The sequence below is a fragment of the Oncorhynchus gorbuscha genome, linkage group LG16 (assembly GCF_021184085.1).
Source record: "Oncorhynchus gorbuscha isolate QuinsamMale2020 ecotype Even-year linkage group LG16, OgorEven_v1.0, whole genome shotgun sequence".
In the NCBI taxonomy this organism is placed as follows: Eukaryota; Metazoa; Chordata; class Actinopteri; order Salmoniformes; family Salmonidae; genus Oncorhynchus; species Oncorhynchus gorbuscha.
In genome coordinates, this window is record NC_060188.1 from 37,173,427 (window position 1) to 37,191,087 (window position 17,661).

Genomic DNA, 17,661 nt, shown 5'->3' on the forward strand with positions numbered 1-17,661 from the left:
AAAGTACAGACCGAAAGTGACATGATTGAACTGACCACATTGCAGACAAACAAAACAAAAAACACCACTGAAAGAAAATAACAAAACATTCACTTTTTTGCCTGACAGCCAGTAGTAGCATATTGCGTAATGTGGCAGTAGGCAATTCAAAGAGGGGAGGGTGTTACATTTTTTATTTGACCATCGTGTTTCTCCAAGTTTGATAACAAACTGTTTCTTTAGCATCCGGGAACTAATTCCACATTCCTGGGGTTCCTCCCACCCACCACTCCTGTTGTCTGTGACGTGCTGAAGGGTCCACCTAGGAAATCCTTTCACTGCGACCCTTCCCAGGCCCCTTCTGAGAAGACTTGAAACCATGTATTCTGGAGCCAAAACAAAGCTGCTACTCAATTGGAGTTTCACTGCATAGAGAGAGCTGGAAGAACAGTGGGCACACAATTAAAGACAGATGTGTGGTGTTGCTTTTCTCTACTATACTCAGAGCTGTTGACTATGGACTTTGTTTGCATACTACCGAAATTCCCCTTTGAATATCTCCACCTGTTACCTCTACTGTAACTTCCGCTACATGTCTCAGAATGTGGCAGATGTTGGGAGCAATGCATAGCAGTCTGAAGGGCAGATGTTTCAGGTGCAAGAGATGTTTCAGGTACAAGTGCAAGATAAATTATAAACATTGAAACCCTATTATAACATACTGGATATCGTATGGGACTGACAGTGGCTAAAACTCTGCCCTCTTCTCAGGTGTTTTGTGTCTCCTTATTCTGTTTTCCAGGACTGACAGCACCGACACTGTTGTATTTGCCTCCTTCGGGCTCCTACCCATTGACCCACCCTGTATTCAAGAGCATGTTGCATCACAACCGATGGCGGGCACAAGACAAATACCCCAGTGTACAAAACATTAAGAACGCCTGCTCTTTCCATGACATGCACTGACCAGGCGAAAGCTATGATCCCTTATTGATGTCACTTGTTAAATCCACTTTAATCAGTGTAGATGAAGGGAAGGAGACTGGTTAAAGAAGGATTTTTAAGCCTTGAGACAATTGCGACGTGTATTGTGTATGTGTGCCATTCAGAAGGTGAGTGGGCAAGACAAAATATTTAAGTGCCTTTTGAAGGGGGTATGGTAGTACGCTAGGTGCCAGGCGCACCGGTTTGTGTCAAGAACCGCAATGCTGCTGGGGTTTTCACACTAAACAGTTTCCTGTGTGTATTCAAGATTCGTCCACCACCCAAAGGACATCCAGCCAACTTGACATAACCGTGGGAATCATTGGACTCAACATGGGCCGGTATTCCTGTGGGGGGGGTGTAATTCAATAGTAGGAAGATGTTCTTAATGTGTTGTACACTCAGTGTGTAGTAGAGTCTAAGCTATAACATATGACCGAATATGAAAAAAACCCACATATATAATTGACATTAAAGGTTTAAGAAAATGTCAACAATTTAATAATCCAAACATATTTTTCAAGAAATCATAAAATAGTTTGACAATCCTGTTTGTAAGTGATATCAAACTCAACCGTTTATCTTTTCCAGTGATAAAGACATGGATATCTCATGGTATGGTGGGCAATGTTCCCTCTTAGCTGTGCACGGGTGCGCAGTAGCCCCGAGACTCAGCACAGAAGAAATACCAACCCACAGAAGCACGAGATTGAATTTCACTCAACATTCAAGAGCAGTGGTCACCAACCAGTCGATCTCCAAAGCATTCCTAGTTGATCGCCAAACATTTCTGTAAAAAAAACCAACGATAAAGCCTTATGTTCCTACTTTTTTTATTGGCGGTAGGTGCACCCGATGAGCGCCGAGTAGGCAAACTGTTGCCATTTTGAACCATTTCGCGTCTGAAGGTACAAACTCTGCCTTCCCGACGGGCCCAGAGAGCAAATCAAGTGCACTATAGGCCTACTGCTGGCCAATCGGATGGCTCAGATCAGTAGAGGCTGCTGAGGGGAGGATGACTCATAATAATGGCTGGAACGGAGCAAATAGAATGGCTTCGAAACCATGGAATCCACGTGTTTGATGTATTTGATACCATTCCACTAATTACGCTCCAGCCATTACCAATTAAGGTGCCACCAACCTCCTGTGGCCTTTTGGTCAGTGTCAGTGGAAGAAAGGGGGATGTTGAGAGGCGGATCCTCAGTTTGATGCTATCTCTCTCCACTGAGACTGACTAGCAGATGCAGTCACCATCAGCCCAGTAACATAAAAGTAAAAAGCTAATTATTTAAATGTATGCTCACTCAGCTGTGCCTCACAAGTAATACAACAATGGATCTATTACCGGTGTGGTCATATAGCCTAACTCAAATGTTTAAATATAAATGGCCAGAACAACAATGCATCGGCAGAGCAATTCAAACAAATACAATTTGCGGTGATAATGTATTGGGCCTATAACTTACTGCACAAACCTCACTGTTACAGTACTGCTTTTAATAGGTTAATCTTGCATATGCTTAAGTTTTTTAAGTCATGTTAAAAAAAATCTGAGCGGTAGATCTCGGCTTGCAATTTGACTCAGAAAGTAAGTGTCCACTGTTCTAGAGTTTTCCTTCTTAACACCATCAAAACTTCCCTTTAATGTGGCAATTGTGATTGAATCAACGCAATATTGGCCACTTTCAATGCAGCATACTCTACACATACTCTACACATACCTGTGCAGAATAAACAATCAGAGCTGCACTAGGCCTATATGCAAATAGACCATTGCCATATATGGATCTGTGGCATTTACTTGGAACTGGACTGGGTTTACAGCATGTGTGTTTGTGAGTAGATGCGCTTGTTTTGAGATCAAAGTTAGAGCTGCATGTAGCCACGTGTGCATATTTTGTTCATATCCTTTGCTAGTTAGTGTGTTATTAGCTCAGTTATAGAACATTTGTAGTCAGCAATAAGGGAGTGATTGCTTCCTACAAGAGCACAAAATGTGTACATTTCTAGACATCTTTGAAAAGTGAGTCAGCTAAAAAGCTTTTATTTGTCTTTAAGGGGCAGTGTTGTATTTTGAGCAGGCTTGAATAAGCAAATTAGCTAATAAGTAGAGAGTAGCATAATTTGACTAATTCTCTGTAATAATGGCATGGGAATAATAATGCATTTTATTTGCATCAAACAACACAACAACATTTTCAGTCACCTCCTTGTCTGAAAGACAAGTGAATAAACAGGTTAATGTCGAGCCCTGCATGTTTTTTCAAGTCTCGTGGAATGTAGGCCTACATTAAACACCACACATTGGCTGCTAATGTAGGCTGAATGATAGAACAGCTATTTCCATGTTAAAATGTCAAGGGATGCTTTTTCTCCAAAGGTTTTTGATGGTAGTCCACTCTGGTAGGCCTACATTATGATCAAATAGACAGAGTAGCCTACTTGGCCACTTTTAAAACTGTAGGTACACCCTCAGTGGTACACCCGCGTGCTGGAAGTTGCACCGAAATTTCACAAAGTTCAAGTTTGCACTCAGCAGACCTGAAATTTGCTCACTGCCACAATATCCAGGTGCAATATCCAGAAAACACTTGCCATTTCCTGGTTGCTAAAATTCTAATAGTTTGCCTAATTTCAGTTTATGTGACAAAACAAGCAATGCATAGTGTAGAGAATCATTGTACCATCTAAACCGCTGTGAAATACAGTAACAGTCAAAAGTTTCGACGCACCTTCTCATTCAAGTTTTTTACTATTTTCTACATTGTAGAATAATAGTGAAGACATAACTATGAAATAACACATATGGAATCATGTAGTAACCAAAAAAGTGTTAAACAAATCAAAATATATTTTAATATATTTTATTCTTCAACGTAGCCACCCTTTGCCTTGATGACAGCTTTGCACACGCTTGGCATTCTCTCAACCAGCTACACCTGGAATCCATTTCAATTAACAGATGTGCCTTGTTAAAAGTTAATTTGTGGAATTGCTTTCCTTCTTAATGTGTTTGAGTCAATCAGTTGTGTTGTGACAAGGTAGGGGTTGTCATGACGTGGCCCTTTCTGGGTGTAGATCGTGGCTTCCCCTCTCTCTCACTCTCTCCTATACCCAGGTTCTGTTAACTCCGGACATAAATTCCTGGCGGAGACTCTCTCCACCTGGTCATGCAGAGAGAGACCACACAGTGAACAAAGGATTTCACTTGGCCAAACTCCTAAATCCCCAAAATGGAAGAATTAAACAATATGTCCATTTTGGAGAATGTGTAAACGGTCGGTTGAGAAGCCAGCTACGACCCGGTCCGTTTTGTTTCATGTTTGTCACCTCATGAAAGACACTACAGCCACATTACCCTAACTCTGTTTATACAGGTGCCGCAATTATGATGTTTGCATCTAATTCTTGTATAAAATGAATGAGTAAAAGATGAAAATATTCTGAAATTATGTAATGTGAGGTTAACCTTTAATTTGAGAGAATTGTATTCCCTGTAAAGTTTAACTAGTCAGTGGCCACGCCCCCGTGAGCACAGACAGGATCAGGCATCATGGAACCACCCTTTTCTATTGTTAGGAATAAATCCCACTCCTGAGGAAATTCACATCAGACCATGCAAGGCTGCAATGGTTGTTGAATTCCTAACCATAACACGTGGAGCATTAGCTACATGGGTGGAAATGGTTCAACTCTGAGACTATAGATCCCTACAGAATAAGAGAAAATCTTAGATACTAATTACTAGACTGCAGCTAGAAATGATGTAAACCTAGGATGCAACTACCGACAACAGCCGAAACATCTATCAATGAGAAAAGTTCTGAATGGTACTCTGAAGTATCCATTCTAACCACGAAATACTTTGATCTTCAGGGAAACACAAACAGAGAGACTCTGATGAGCAGACAGACCGGATTCCAACAGAGAAGACAACAATGACATACGGGCATAATTCCAACATACTCGAATGAACAGCCGTTCATGTGCGAAGGATTAGCTCTTCAATGTATATAATTATAGACTGTGTGTAATGAATCCATTCGTCTTTCCCTCACCTTTATCAGTCCACACCCCCTTTCCTTTGTATACCAAGCTGTCATATCGATTTAGCCCACTTGGTGATCTTCCCTATTACTGTTAGTAACCAATATCTATTGTTGTTTGTTATGCATTTCTGTGATTATTTAGTTAGTTAGTAAATAAATGATTAAGCCAAATAGTGTATGGATGATTCATGGTGGGCTGGGTTCGTGCAGATAACCAAGAATTCTACGACGTTTGAAATGAGACTGACATAAGGTAAAGAATAATTTACTAATAGAAGATATTAAACAATCTGAAGAGTTATATTCTGAAAATTCTAACTTTGTAATCTGAAAATTTTCCGTGGTGCCCCAACTTCCTAGTTAATTACATTTACATGAATAGTTTAATCACATAATAATAATTACAGAGAATTTATTTGATAAAATAACAGTTTTCACCTTTAATGATAAAGACACTACAGGGTGGTATACAGAAGATAGCCCTATTTGGTAAAAGACCAAGTCCATATTATGGCAAGAACAGCTCAAATAAGCAAAAGAGAAACGACAGTCCATCATTACTTTAAGACATGAAGGTCAGTCAATCTGGAAAATGTCAAGAACTTTGAAAGTTTCTTCAAGTGCAGTCGCAAAAACCATCAAGCGCTAGGATGAAACTGGCTCTCATGAGGACCGCCACAGGAAAGGAAGACCCAGAGTTACCTATGCTGCAGAGAATAAGTTCCTTAGAGTTACCAGCCTCAGTAATTACAGCCCAAATAAATGTTTCACAGAGTTCAAGTAACAGGCACATCTCAACATCAACTGTTCAGAGGAGACTGCAGGAATCAGGCCTTCATGGTTGAATTGCTGCAAAGAAACCACTACTAAAAGACACCAATACGAAGAAGCGACTTAAGTGGGCCATTAGACCGGTGGAAATCTGTCTTTTGGTCCAAATTAGAGATTTTTAGTTCCAACCAAAAACGTATGTGAACAGATGAACGCTGCATGTGTGGTTCCCACCGTGAAGCATGGAGGAGAAGGTGTGATGGTGTGGGGGTGTTTTGCTGGTGACACTGTCGGTGACTTAATTAGAATTCAAGTTACACTTAACCAGCATGATGGTATGGGGGTGTTTTGCTGGTGACACTGTCGTTGACTTAATTAGAATTCATGATACATTTAACCAGCATGGCTATCCATGCTGGTTAAGTTAAAAAGCTTATTTCTCTTAAATTGTGTGCACAAATTTCTTTACATCCACGTTAGTGAGCATTTCTCATTTGCCAAGATAATCCATCCACCTGACAGGTGTGGCATATCAAGAAGTTAATTAAATGACATGCTCATTACACAGGTGCACCTTGTACTGGGGACACTAAAAGGCCACTCTAAAATGTGCAGTTTTGTCATACAACACAATGCCACCAATGTCTCAAGTTTTGAAGGAGAGTGAAATTGGAATGCTGACTGCAGAGCTGTTGCCAGATAATTGAATGTACATTTCTCTACCATAAGCTGCCTCCAAATTCCTTTTAGAACTTGGCAGTGCGTCCAACCGGCCTCACAACCACGTGCATGGCATTGTGTGAGCAAGAGGTTTGCTGATGTCAACATTGTGAACAGAGTGCCCCATGGTGGTGGTGGGGTTATAGTATGGGCAGACATAAGATGCGGACAACGAACACAATTGTATTTTATCGATGGCAATTTGAATGCATAGAGAGGCCGTGATGAGATCCTGAGGTCCATTGTCGTGCCATTCATCCGCAATCATCACCTCACATGTCAGCATGAAAATGCACAGCCCCATGTTGCAAGGATCTGTACACAATTCCTGGAAGCAGAAAATGTCCCAATCAACAGCCTGATCAACTCTATGCGAAGGAGATGTCACGCTGCACACCAGATACTGACAGGTTTTCTGATACACGGCCCTAACTTTTTTAAAGGTATACAGATGCATATCTTTATTCCCAGTCATGTGAAATCCATAGTTTAGGGCCTAATGAATTTATTTCAATTGACTGATTTCCTTATATGAACTCAGTAAAGTCTTAGAAATTTTTGCATGTTGCATTTATATTTTTGTTCATTGTAATTACCTCTTAAACCTCTTGGGTCGACCCGGGACGCTGCGTCCCATCTAGACATCTGGAAATGCAAATGCACTACGCTAAATGCTAATAGCACTCGTTAAAACTCAAACGTTCATTAAAACACACATGCAGGGTACTGAATTAAAGCTACACTCGTTGTGAATCCAGCCAACAAGTCAGATTTTTAAAATGCTTTTCGGCGAAAGCATGAGAAGCTATTATCTGATAGCATGCAACACCCCAAAAGACCCGCAGGGGACGTAAACAAAATAATTAGCATAGTCGGCGCTACACAAAACGCAGAAATAAAATATAAAACTTCATTACCTTTGACAATCTTCTTTGTTGGCTCTCCTAGATGTCCCATAAACATCACTATTGGGTCTTTTTTTCGATTAAATCGGTCCATATATAGCCTAGATATCGATCTATGAAGACTGTGTGATCAAGGAAAAAAACAGCGTTTTATAACGCAACATCATTTTTTAAAATGAAAAAAGTCGATGATAAACTTTCACAAAACACTTCGAAATACTTTTGTAATGAAACTTTAGGTATAGTAAACGTTAATAATCTATCAAATTGATCACGAGGCCATTCAATTGCTCGACGTCTTCAAATCATGTTCAGACATTTCTACTCCAAAACACCCTGTCGGAGACCGGAGGAAATGGGCTGTCTCTTCTTCGTTTGACCAAGAAACAAAGCCTAGGCAATTGACAAGACTGGTGAGATCGTGTGGAAGCTGTAGGAATTGCAATCTCGGCTCCAGGTAATGTGGTTTCCATTCAACAATACATACAAGTGGCGCATTGATATATTTTCCAATTTTCAGTGATCACATTTTCCTGCGCTTTTCGATGAAACGCACGTTCTGTTATAGTCACAGCCGTGATTGAACCAGTTTTAGAAACATCTGAGTGTTTTCTATCCACACATACTAATCATATGCATATACTATATTCCTGGCATGAGTAGCAGGGTGCTGAAATGTTGCGCGATTTTTAACAGAATGTTCGAAAAAGTAGGGAGTAGGATTAACAGGTTAAGCTACTTTGCAAATACTTAGCATGTTAGCTAACCTAAATCCCAACCTTAACCCTAACACCTAGCTAATGTTAGCCACCTAGCTACCTAACTATGTTAGGCACAACAAATTGGAATTCGAAACATCATACATTTTGGAAATTCTTAATATATTGCATATATTGCAGTTTGTAACATATCTTACGAATTGCAATTCATAACATATACAAAATGGATGGACATCCACAAATTAATACATACCATATGAAATGTAACATATCACACTAATTGGAGTGTCCCTGATTTAGTTTACTATGTTATGTCTACACCTGAGTTCAGGTTGATATGCATACTGGTCTGTTCTTGCTTACAGCCAACCTGTTTCTTCTGTGACAACCTGGTCGCAGAACATTTTATATTATTCTGTACATAAATCCACGACACCCCATTTAGTATGATATGTTATGTTCATATGGATGTATTAAATTTCTGGATGTCCATCATCCATTTCATCGATATGTTCCGAATTAAAATTCGTATGATATGTTCCTAATTTGTAAAACGTACAATATGTTACGAACTAGCCAAACTTATGTTATGAATTCCAATTTGTTGTGGCTAAAGTTAGATAGGTGGCTAATGCTAATGTTAGCTAGATGGTTAACGTTAGCTAAGCTAGGGTTAAGTTTAGGAGTTAGGTTAAATGTTTGAGTTTGGGGATAGTGTTAGCTACAGCATTTTAGGTTAGCTAAAATGCTATGTAGTTGCAAAGTAGCTAAAAAGTAGTAATTAGTTGTAGGTTATTAATTAGCTAAAATGTTAAAGTTGTCCTTGATGCGATTCAAACATGCAACCTTTGGGTGGCTAGACGTTCGAGTTATATGCCCACCCATCCACTCCGACCAACCACCCTCCTTTTGTTTTTGCCTTAAGTAATCTGTTTTATGTAACCATACCAAACACAACATATCATACTAATTACAGTGTCCTGGATGTACTTTTAAATATGTTACGTTCAGTCTATGAGACCAGGCTCTCTGTGATGGCCGGATATGGTTTATGGCAGTGCTGCACCATCATCGCTATTTATGCTGAATGGCAGATGACTGTGTAGGAGAAAGGGCAAGCCAACAAGGCCTGCATCTTGCAACAAGAATCACTCATTTGTGATCTAAACTAGGTTATGGTACACAATAGTATTGTACAGTAGGCTATGATTATTGGGATTATGGGCAATGCAGCCTAGAAAAACCATGTCCTCGCTTGAGGCATAGGCCCAATGGTTCAGTTTTAGACAATCTTGTATCTATACCAATTCTATGGTATTTTCAAATAAGGGGTTACCTACTGATCATACCAGACTTGTACTAGAGACTCCATTTGACCTTAAAGCTTTATCTGAATTTCTATCTAAGTATGGTAAATCTGAACTATTAATTATGGGTGATTTTTAAAATATTAATTGGAGGACGCCAGTGTCAGATTTGCTCTGAGCTAAACCCATCTCAGCTGATAACTGAGCCTACACGGCCAAATCCTAAAGATCCATCTAAATATACAGTGTGATCTTATTTTGACAATAATCCAGATAAATACACTATATATTGTCACGAACCGGCTCAATGTTCGTAACAAAAAGGGGGACAACGTGGAGATGAGGAATATCAAAATATATTTATTAACTAAAGTAAACTAAATACATTTAACAATGGTGTGTGTGTAGTCAGTAGTGTAAGTGAGTGTTTGCGTGCATACATGTGATAATGAGGGGTGTAGAAAGGTGCCAACGCAAACAAACAGACCACAAAAATGCCACAACCAAAATCTATCAGTATCTGCATGGAGAGAGTCTCCTCAATGAATGGGGAAGAGGTGTATTTATTCCGGGACACACCCGAGCCCAGGTGTGTCCCATTTCGCTGACGACCCTCCAGGCTCCACCCACTGACATCCTATTACGGAAAACAAGAGCAAAGAGAGAATATGGCCAACAGAGTGGGAGAGTCTGTTGGCCACAAGGATCCCGGAACACCATACTGGTCACACAAACAAATTGACCCAGCCTCTGCGTCCCAAATTGATGACGGGGTCACGTGTTCACACTTCCACTTGCCCTAGCCAACCTCGTCCTCCCCAGACCTCAGCAACCTTTGCACACAGGAAGCAAGCTTTAAGAGGAAACAAGAAAATGAGACCAGAAGGGAACAGACAGGAGAAATAGATCAATACCAAACACAAAATAAAATCACGTGGACATTCAGGAACAGGGCGCACGAGAGAGCACATCAGTCCCCCGGATGTGCCGCACATCAAGATGGAATGTTTGTAAAAATAAACACCATCTCATTATCCTCTGGTTAGGACACATCATGTACCTCAAAAAGGTGAGAGGGTTATGGTCGGTGTAGACAACAATAGGTACTACTCCCGACCCGACATACACCTCAAAGTGTTGTAGCGCCCATATGAGTGCTAGCGCTTCTTTTTCAATGACCGAGTAATTCAACTGATAATGGTTAAACTTTTTGGAAAAGAAACTAACAGACCCTTCAACACCAGACACGTCTGCTTGCAGCAAAACTGCACCTGCCCCCACATGACTAGCATCCACCTGCAAGGTAAATGACAAATCCACACGAGGAGCAGCTAGCACCGGAGTTGAGGTAAGCAACCTCTTTGCATCTTCAAAACTATGTTGACAACGAGAAGACCATACGTAAACAGCCTTAGCCTTCAGCATATGGGGTCAATGGAGTGTTCACAAAGTTCCTACAAAAACTACAGTAATAACCAATCATTCCCAAGAAACGCATCAGTTCCTTTTTAGTAGTTGGTGGTGGAAAAGCATCAATAGCTACCACCTTAGCTCGAACAGGACGCACTTCACCCTGCCCAACTACCTTTCCAAGGTATGTAACGGTCTCCTGAGCAAACTCACATTTAGGCAGATTGATCGTAAGGCGACTCGCAGCTAGGCGGTCAAACAAGCCTTGAATACGAGACAGATGTTCCTCCCAAGTATCTGCATACATCACTACATCGTCCAGATAAACAGCGCACCCGGCCAGACCGGAGACAACCCTGTTCATAAGTCGGTTAAAATGGCAGGTGCATTACGCAGGCCGAAACTCATAACCAAATATGAGTATAGACCAGAGAGTGTAATAATGGCAGAGATTTCATGTGCCCTACTCATTAATATCATGTTCTATTAAGTGTGTAGTTGTATCAGAAAACAAACCTGGAAATCTCCGAATCAGACCGACCATCTCTTCCTGCCAATCAACAGGTAGATGAGCGAGAAGGTTGTTTAAAATATCCAGTGTCTCTGAATTTTTCAATCTACCCTGCAGTATGCAATCGTCGGGACCAGGACCATCTTCCTCCTCATGCACCAAGCATGACAAGAAACTAGCGAAATATCGGTATCGGCCAAAAGAACAGGTCCTCTGTAGACTCCCACTGTTCAGCCTCAGAGGAACGTGCATAATAGGGTTTTAACAGGGTTTTAACAAATTTACGTGGCACAGTTGGTGTGCTTTTCTCCGTTCTGGAGTGGCAACTACATAGTTTTGCTCAGTCCACTGGCGCACAACCGTATATGGACATTGAATCTTGGCTTGAAAAGGAGAACCAACAATTGGCAGCAGAGTAGGAACCTGATCACCTGGACTAAAGTGACGAGGCTCAGTTTGCCGATCAGTTTGCCAAATATGTCCTTCGTCCTCTCCTGTGAAAATGATAGCTTCTCTTTAACCATTTCACCGGCGGCGTACCGGTTGTCACCGGAAATCACGCCCATAAGATAACAGGGACTGAGGGGGCTCGGGAGACTACCAGTCATCCTGGAGAACAGATAAGGTGCGTGGAGTTCTATGTCCAAACCCAAGGTCATTTGGACTGAAACCCGTGCTCTCCTGTGAAACCTTCCTAGCGGCTAACAGTAACCAAGGCAATCCCTCCTCCCAATCCTTATCCATCTCAGTACAATAAGCTCTCAACAAAGACTTAAGTGTTTGATGGAAACATTCCAGCACTCCTTCACTTTACACATAATAGGCGCTAGACAAATTGTGTTTAACTTCTTGGTGACAGGGTATTTTGAGGTCACTCTCTTTTCAATGGGTTTTCATTTGGGAATCCAGATTTCTAAGGGACCTTCTTGCAGTTATTACCGCTTCCACTGGATGTCAACAGTCTTTAGAAATTGGTTGAGATTTTTCCTTTGTGTAATGAAGAAGTAGCCCTGTTCAGAACGAGGGTCACTTCAATTGTACTGTTAGATAGAGGTGCATGACCAGAAAGCTAGCTACAGTTTGTTTTCCTCCAGTATTGAACACAGATCATCCCGTCTTCAATTTTATTGATTATTTACGTTAAAATACCTCAAGTTGTATTCCAAAGTAGTTTGAAATGTTTTGGCAAAGTTTACAGGTAACTTTTGAGATATTTTGTAGTCACGTTGCTTAAGTTGGAACCTGTGTTTTCCTGGATCAAACGTGCCAAATAAATTGACATTTTGGATATATATTGACGGAATTAATCGAACAAAATAACCATTTGTGATGTTTATGGGACATATTGGAGTGCCAACAAAAGAACCTCGTCAAAGGTAAGGCATTTTGTGTCGCGCCTGCAGGGTTGAAATATGTTTTCTCTCTTTGTTTACGGAGGTGCTATCCTTAGATAATAGCATCGTTTGCTTCCGCCGAAAAGCCTTTTTGAAATCTGACATGTTGGCTGGATTTACGCTAGCGTCCCACATATCCCAGAGAGGTTAATATGGAGCTGTTGGAGAACCTGAGCAAACAGATTAGAGGTGAAATTAGATCCTTGATCACTCTGAATGACCTTAGGGATTCCAAACAGTGAGAAACTGAGTCAAAGCTTTTAGCACAGACTTAGTCATGATAGACCGGAGAGGATAGGCAGCAGGAAACCTAGTGATACATCAGTGAACAGGTAACTACTACCTTTTTTAGAACGGGGCAGAGGACCAACACAGTCAATAATCAGATACTCAAAAGGTTGGCTGAGTACAGGAATAGGAAACAGTGGTACTGGCTTAATAGCTTGATTAGGGTTACCAGTTAATTGACAGGTGTGACAAGTTGATGAACTCAGAAACATCCCTCTTTAACCTAGGCCAAAAGAAATGTCTTAATATGCAGTTGTAGGTTTTCCTCACACCCATATGTCCAGCAACATTGTTGTAGGAAGTTGTCAACACACCATCTCACGAAGCTTTACTGGTACAACCTGACTAATTGCCCCCGAATCAGTCTCAGCAGAGAAGGGTAAACACAGACTCCAACACAAACGATTCAGAGGCACCTGTGTCTCTCAGGATCTTCACTGGCACTAGGTCCTTACTTCCTAACAGACACAAAACTCTATGTAATGAAAGGTAAATAGTCTGCGTCAACATGGACTTTCACATGCCCCTGGGCATGAGACACTGTGTCAGGAGTGAACTGATGTGGAACAGGCGCAGCTAACGCCATAGGCTTAGATTTGACGTAAGCACTGAATTTACCCCTAGCCCTGAGAACCAGACAGACATTAGTTTTTCCAATGACCCGAACCTTGACAGAAGTGACACTCTTGACCAAAATTAACTTTACCACGGTTGTCAGGCTCAACCCTAGTTGAATGAATCTCTGCCCGTCAACCAAAGTATCTCGGTGAGCGAGGCCCAAATCTCTCCAAACGCCCCCACTCACTCCGAATGCAGGGCTCTACAAAGACACTTTTGTGAGTCAAAACATACTCGTCCGACAAAACCGCAGCTTCAGCGACAGTCTTTACTTTTCGTTCGTTAATGTACGTGGCTGTATGATCAGGGATTGTGTCCTTAAATTGCTCTAGAATAATCAGATCACACAGCCCTCAGAAAGTTATAACTGCAGAGGCAGAACACCAGCGATTAAACTGTGAAGATAACTCTCGTGGAAACTAAACATGAGTCTGTTTATTAAACTCTCCCCTGAGATCTTTCCTTCCCTAACCAGCTCTAGCCTCTTGCTGCAGCTTGATTTTAGCACGCTCCAAATCCTGGTTAAATTCCAGTTCCTTTTCATACTTTACACAGTCATGCTCTCGCTGTAACAGAAGCAGTTTTTTCTGCTGTTCAAAAAGAAGACTACTAGGACTAACAGATGGAGCGGCCATTGTAATGTTACGGGGAGACGGCGAGTCCTCAGGAGAGGCTGCCCCAGTGATAACTTCAAAAATACCACTCTCCATCAGATTGGCCTTCAATATTAACCTAATATACATTTGTTGACGTTTATCACTACTTTAAACCTTGTAGTGTTCAGCAATCAACAACAGCTGTTCTTCAGTACATCATTCTAACAGTTCCTCTGATGGAAAGAGAATGAACTCATCTACATTAGACGCCATAGTCAAAAGTTTAAAAAAAGATATATATCTTGCTCTTCCCCTCTGCTGAACACACCAGACCACAACAAAAAAGACAATCACACTGGGCACCACAGAAGAGAGATGAGATAATATATGGAGCTTCCCCAAATCCTACAGTAACTTAACCCTAGTCTTCGTGCAGATATTGGGTGGGTAATTACGCACCGTAGCCACCCAGCACAGCCAGAAGAGGACTGGCCACCCCTCATAGCCTGGTTAGTCTCTAGGTTTCTTCTAGGCTGGGTTTCTGTACAACACTTTGAGATATCAGCTGATGTTTGAAGGTCTTTATAAATACATTTGATTGATTTGATTTGACTGGTCTGCACAGGGCCCTGACCTCAACCCCATTGAACACCTTGAATTGGAATGCTGACTGTGAGCCAGACCTAATCACCCAACATCAGTGCCCGACCTCACTAATGCTCTTGTGACTGAATGGATGCAAGTCACGCAGGATTGTTCAAACATCTTGTGGAAAGCCTTCCCAGAAGAGTGGAGGCTGTTACAGATGCAAAGGGGGGACCAGCTCCATGATTTTGGAATGAGATCTTTGACGAGCAGGTGTCCACATACTTTAGGTAATGTAGTGTATGTTTCTAGTGGGGTTTTTACCCCTGGATTGTAGTGACCAGTTGTCTGTGTCAGAGAAGTGAAAAGGCATACATCTATGCCTCGTGTCATCACTAAGAGGGACTTTACATTTTTTTGGTGAACAAGCACACTTTTTTTCATGATCTTTATTTTAGTGTCTTCAATACTATTGAAGACGGTCATGCCCCCCTTCAAAACTCTGAAAGTTAAAGGTAGAACGTATGTCTGGTTCATTCCTGAATTATACAAGGTCACCAGTAACACAGACTTAGGCCTGAATTGTCAATATTTTAGCCAACTAAGGAATCAATGTGTAAGACCGATCAAAAAGGCTAAATGTGATTATTATGTAATCACTCTTTCTGATTGTAAGGGGTTTTGTGTATATTGTGTATATTTATGTTTGTCTGTGCAAAATGTGTTGTTCTGTATTTGATTTGTTTTATATTGTTTATCATATGGTATATTGGATTTCAGATGGATGTTATGAAATTGTATATGTAGGGCTCACTTGTAAAAGATAAAATGATCTCAATGGTGACTCCCTGATTAAATAAAAGGTAACTAATAATAAAAAAAAAAGATAACTTCTGAGATGTTATGAAAATATACTGTCCACCCACTGGGGAGCCAGGCCCAGCCAAGCAGAATACATTTTTCCCCCCACAAAAGGGCTTCATAACAGACAGAAATCCCCCCAGTTGTGAGGCCGGTTGGACGTGCTGTCGAATTCTATAAAACAACATTGGAAACTGCTTATGGTAGAGAAATTAACATTCAATTATCTGACAACAGCTCTGGTAGACATTCATGCAGTCCACATGCTAATTGCATGCTCCCTCAAAACTTGACACATCTGTGGCATTGTGTTGTGTGACAAAACTGAACATTTTAAAGTGGCCTTTTATTGTCCCCAGCACAAGGTGCACCTGTGTAATGATCGCATTGTTTAATCTGCTTCTTGATATGCCACACCTGTCAGGTGGATGCATTATCTTGGCAAATGAGAAATGCTCATTAATAGGAATGTAAACAAATTTGTGCACACAAAATTACTTGAATGAAATATGTTTTATGAAAGATGGAACCAACACTTTGCATTTATATTTTTGTTCAGTGTAGTTCAACTATGCACCAGTAATCCAGGGGTGGCCCGGCCCACTGATCTTCACCATAAATAAACACCCAGTTGTTCTCATACTTGTCTGAATTCCCCACCCTACCAACATACCATAGTTTGGCCTACAAATGTTACTGTCAATCACGTCAAATTAATCGCAATAAATGGCTATAATTCGTGGGATATGATCATTTAGCCTAGGCCTGCATGTAGCCTAATCAGTGGAAATATATTCCTCATCACTAGCATATTAAATTAGTAAGTGAAAATAACCTACTCATCTCTAGGACACATTCCATCTTGAAATATTTTATCCAGGGGGACGATTGCTTGACCAAGAAACACGTCGAGTCCGATAAGCACCCGGTGCATGACGGTGAGGACCAAGTCGCCGCTCCCCGAAGGAAATGCACTGCGACCCCCAGCCTCCAGTATTCCGGGGAGAAGTTCGAAACAACATTCCTCATTCCACTCTGGCACAGTCGCCTTTTCGACCAAACCGGTGGTGTATTTCTCCTTCCCAACCTGAATGATGGTGTAAACATAACGGCTCCCGTGCTTGCCCTTCGTCCGCAAACCCCTTGCACGAAGGACAGTGACATTCACATGTGTAGGCACCCATCTCTGGTCATCGTTCAACTCTATAAGTGACATCATTTTAAATTCCGTTGCCTGGAGTGGGGAAGCGTGAATGCGTAAAAAGTCCTAAATAGACATCCTTTGCCACTGCTTTTTTGGAACCTGTCCCACTGGTTTGCGCATCTGACGACGATGCTATCCAATGTCTTCGCCTCGCCCTTGCGCCTGGATCGCCCGTTACTTGGGCTACTATGTTTGACTGCTCAAACAGATGCAGGACCTCGGCAGAATTTCTCCAAAATGCTCAAGCAGGTCACCGACGTCAGTTTGTGGAAATGCTGGATATGCCGCGCTTGAGGCACTCGCATGTCATTGTTCTGCTTTGGTCAGTCCTCATCGCATTACTAGTTTACTATCTGAAAAGTCATTGTGCTCCTGCGGCCCGCCCTCCCTAACAAAAGAGCCCCGCATACAGTACGAATACCGCAAAATGAAAGAGAAACACGCCCCTCCCTACCTACATGGTGGAATGAGATAGCTAAACTAGAACTATCAAAATCATTATTGTGGCATTATTGTGACTGTGAGACTACTATTTTACAACCATCCATGCAATTACAATATGAGTTTTGCATTGTCGATATCGCAAAAATTGGATAAAAAAGATCCCACGCAATCATGTCCTAGTCTTGCGGGAAAGCAACTCTGGGCGACTGCGCAATGTAGACTAGATATTATAACGTCCCATACAGAAACTGTTATAACCTGAAAACAAGTGCTTAAAAATTGGGGGTTTTGCCACATCAAGATGACACATGTG

General features: G+C 41.4%; 1 protein-coding gene across 2 annotated transcripts in view; it reads right to left on the reverse strand.

Moving 5' to 3' along the window:
• Positions 1 to 17,298, reverse strand: part of LOC124000625 (rab11 family-interacting protein 5) — a 30,536-nt gene extending 13,238 nt beyond the window's left edge. For both annotated transcript variants that reach the window (XM_046307143.1, XM_046307142.1), the window contains exon 1: positions 16,540 to 17,298. In XM_046307143.1, the coding sequence (XP_046163099.1) occupies positions 16,540 to 16,919 (380 nt within the window). In that variant the 5' untranslated portion in view covers positions 16,920 to 17,298. The remainder of the gene's footprint in view (positions 1 to 16,539) is intronic.
• Between the last annotated feature and the right edge of the window lie 363 nt (positions 17,299 to 17,661).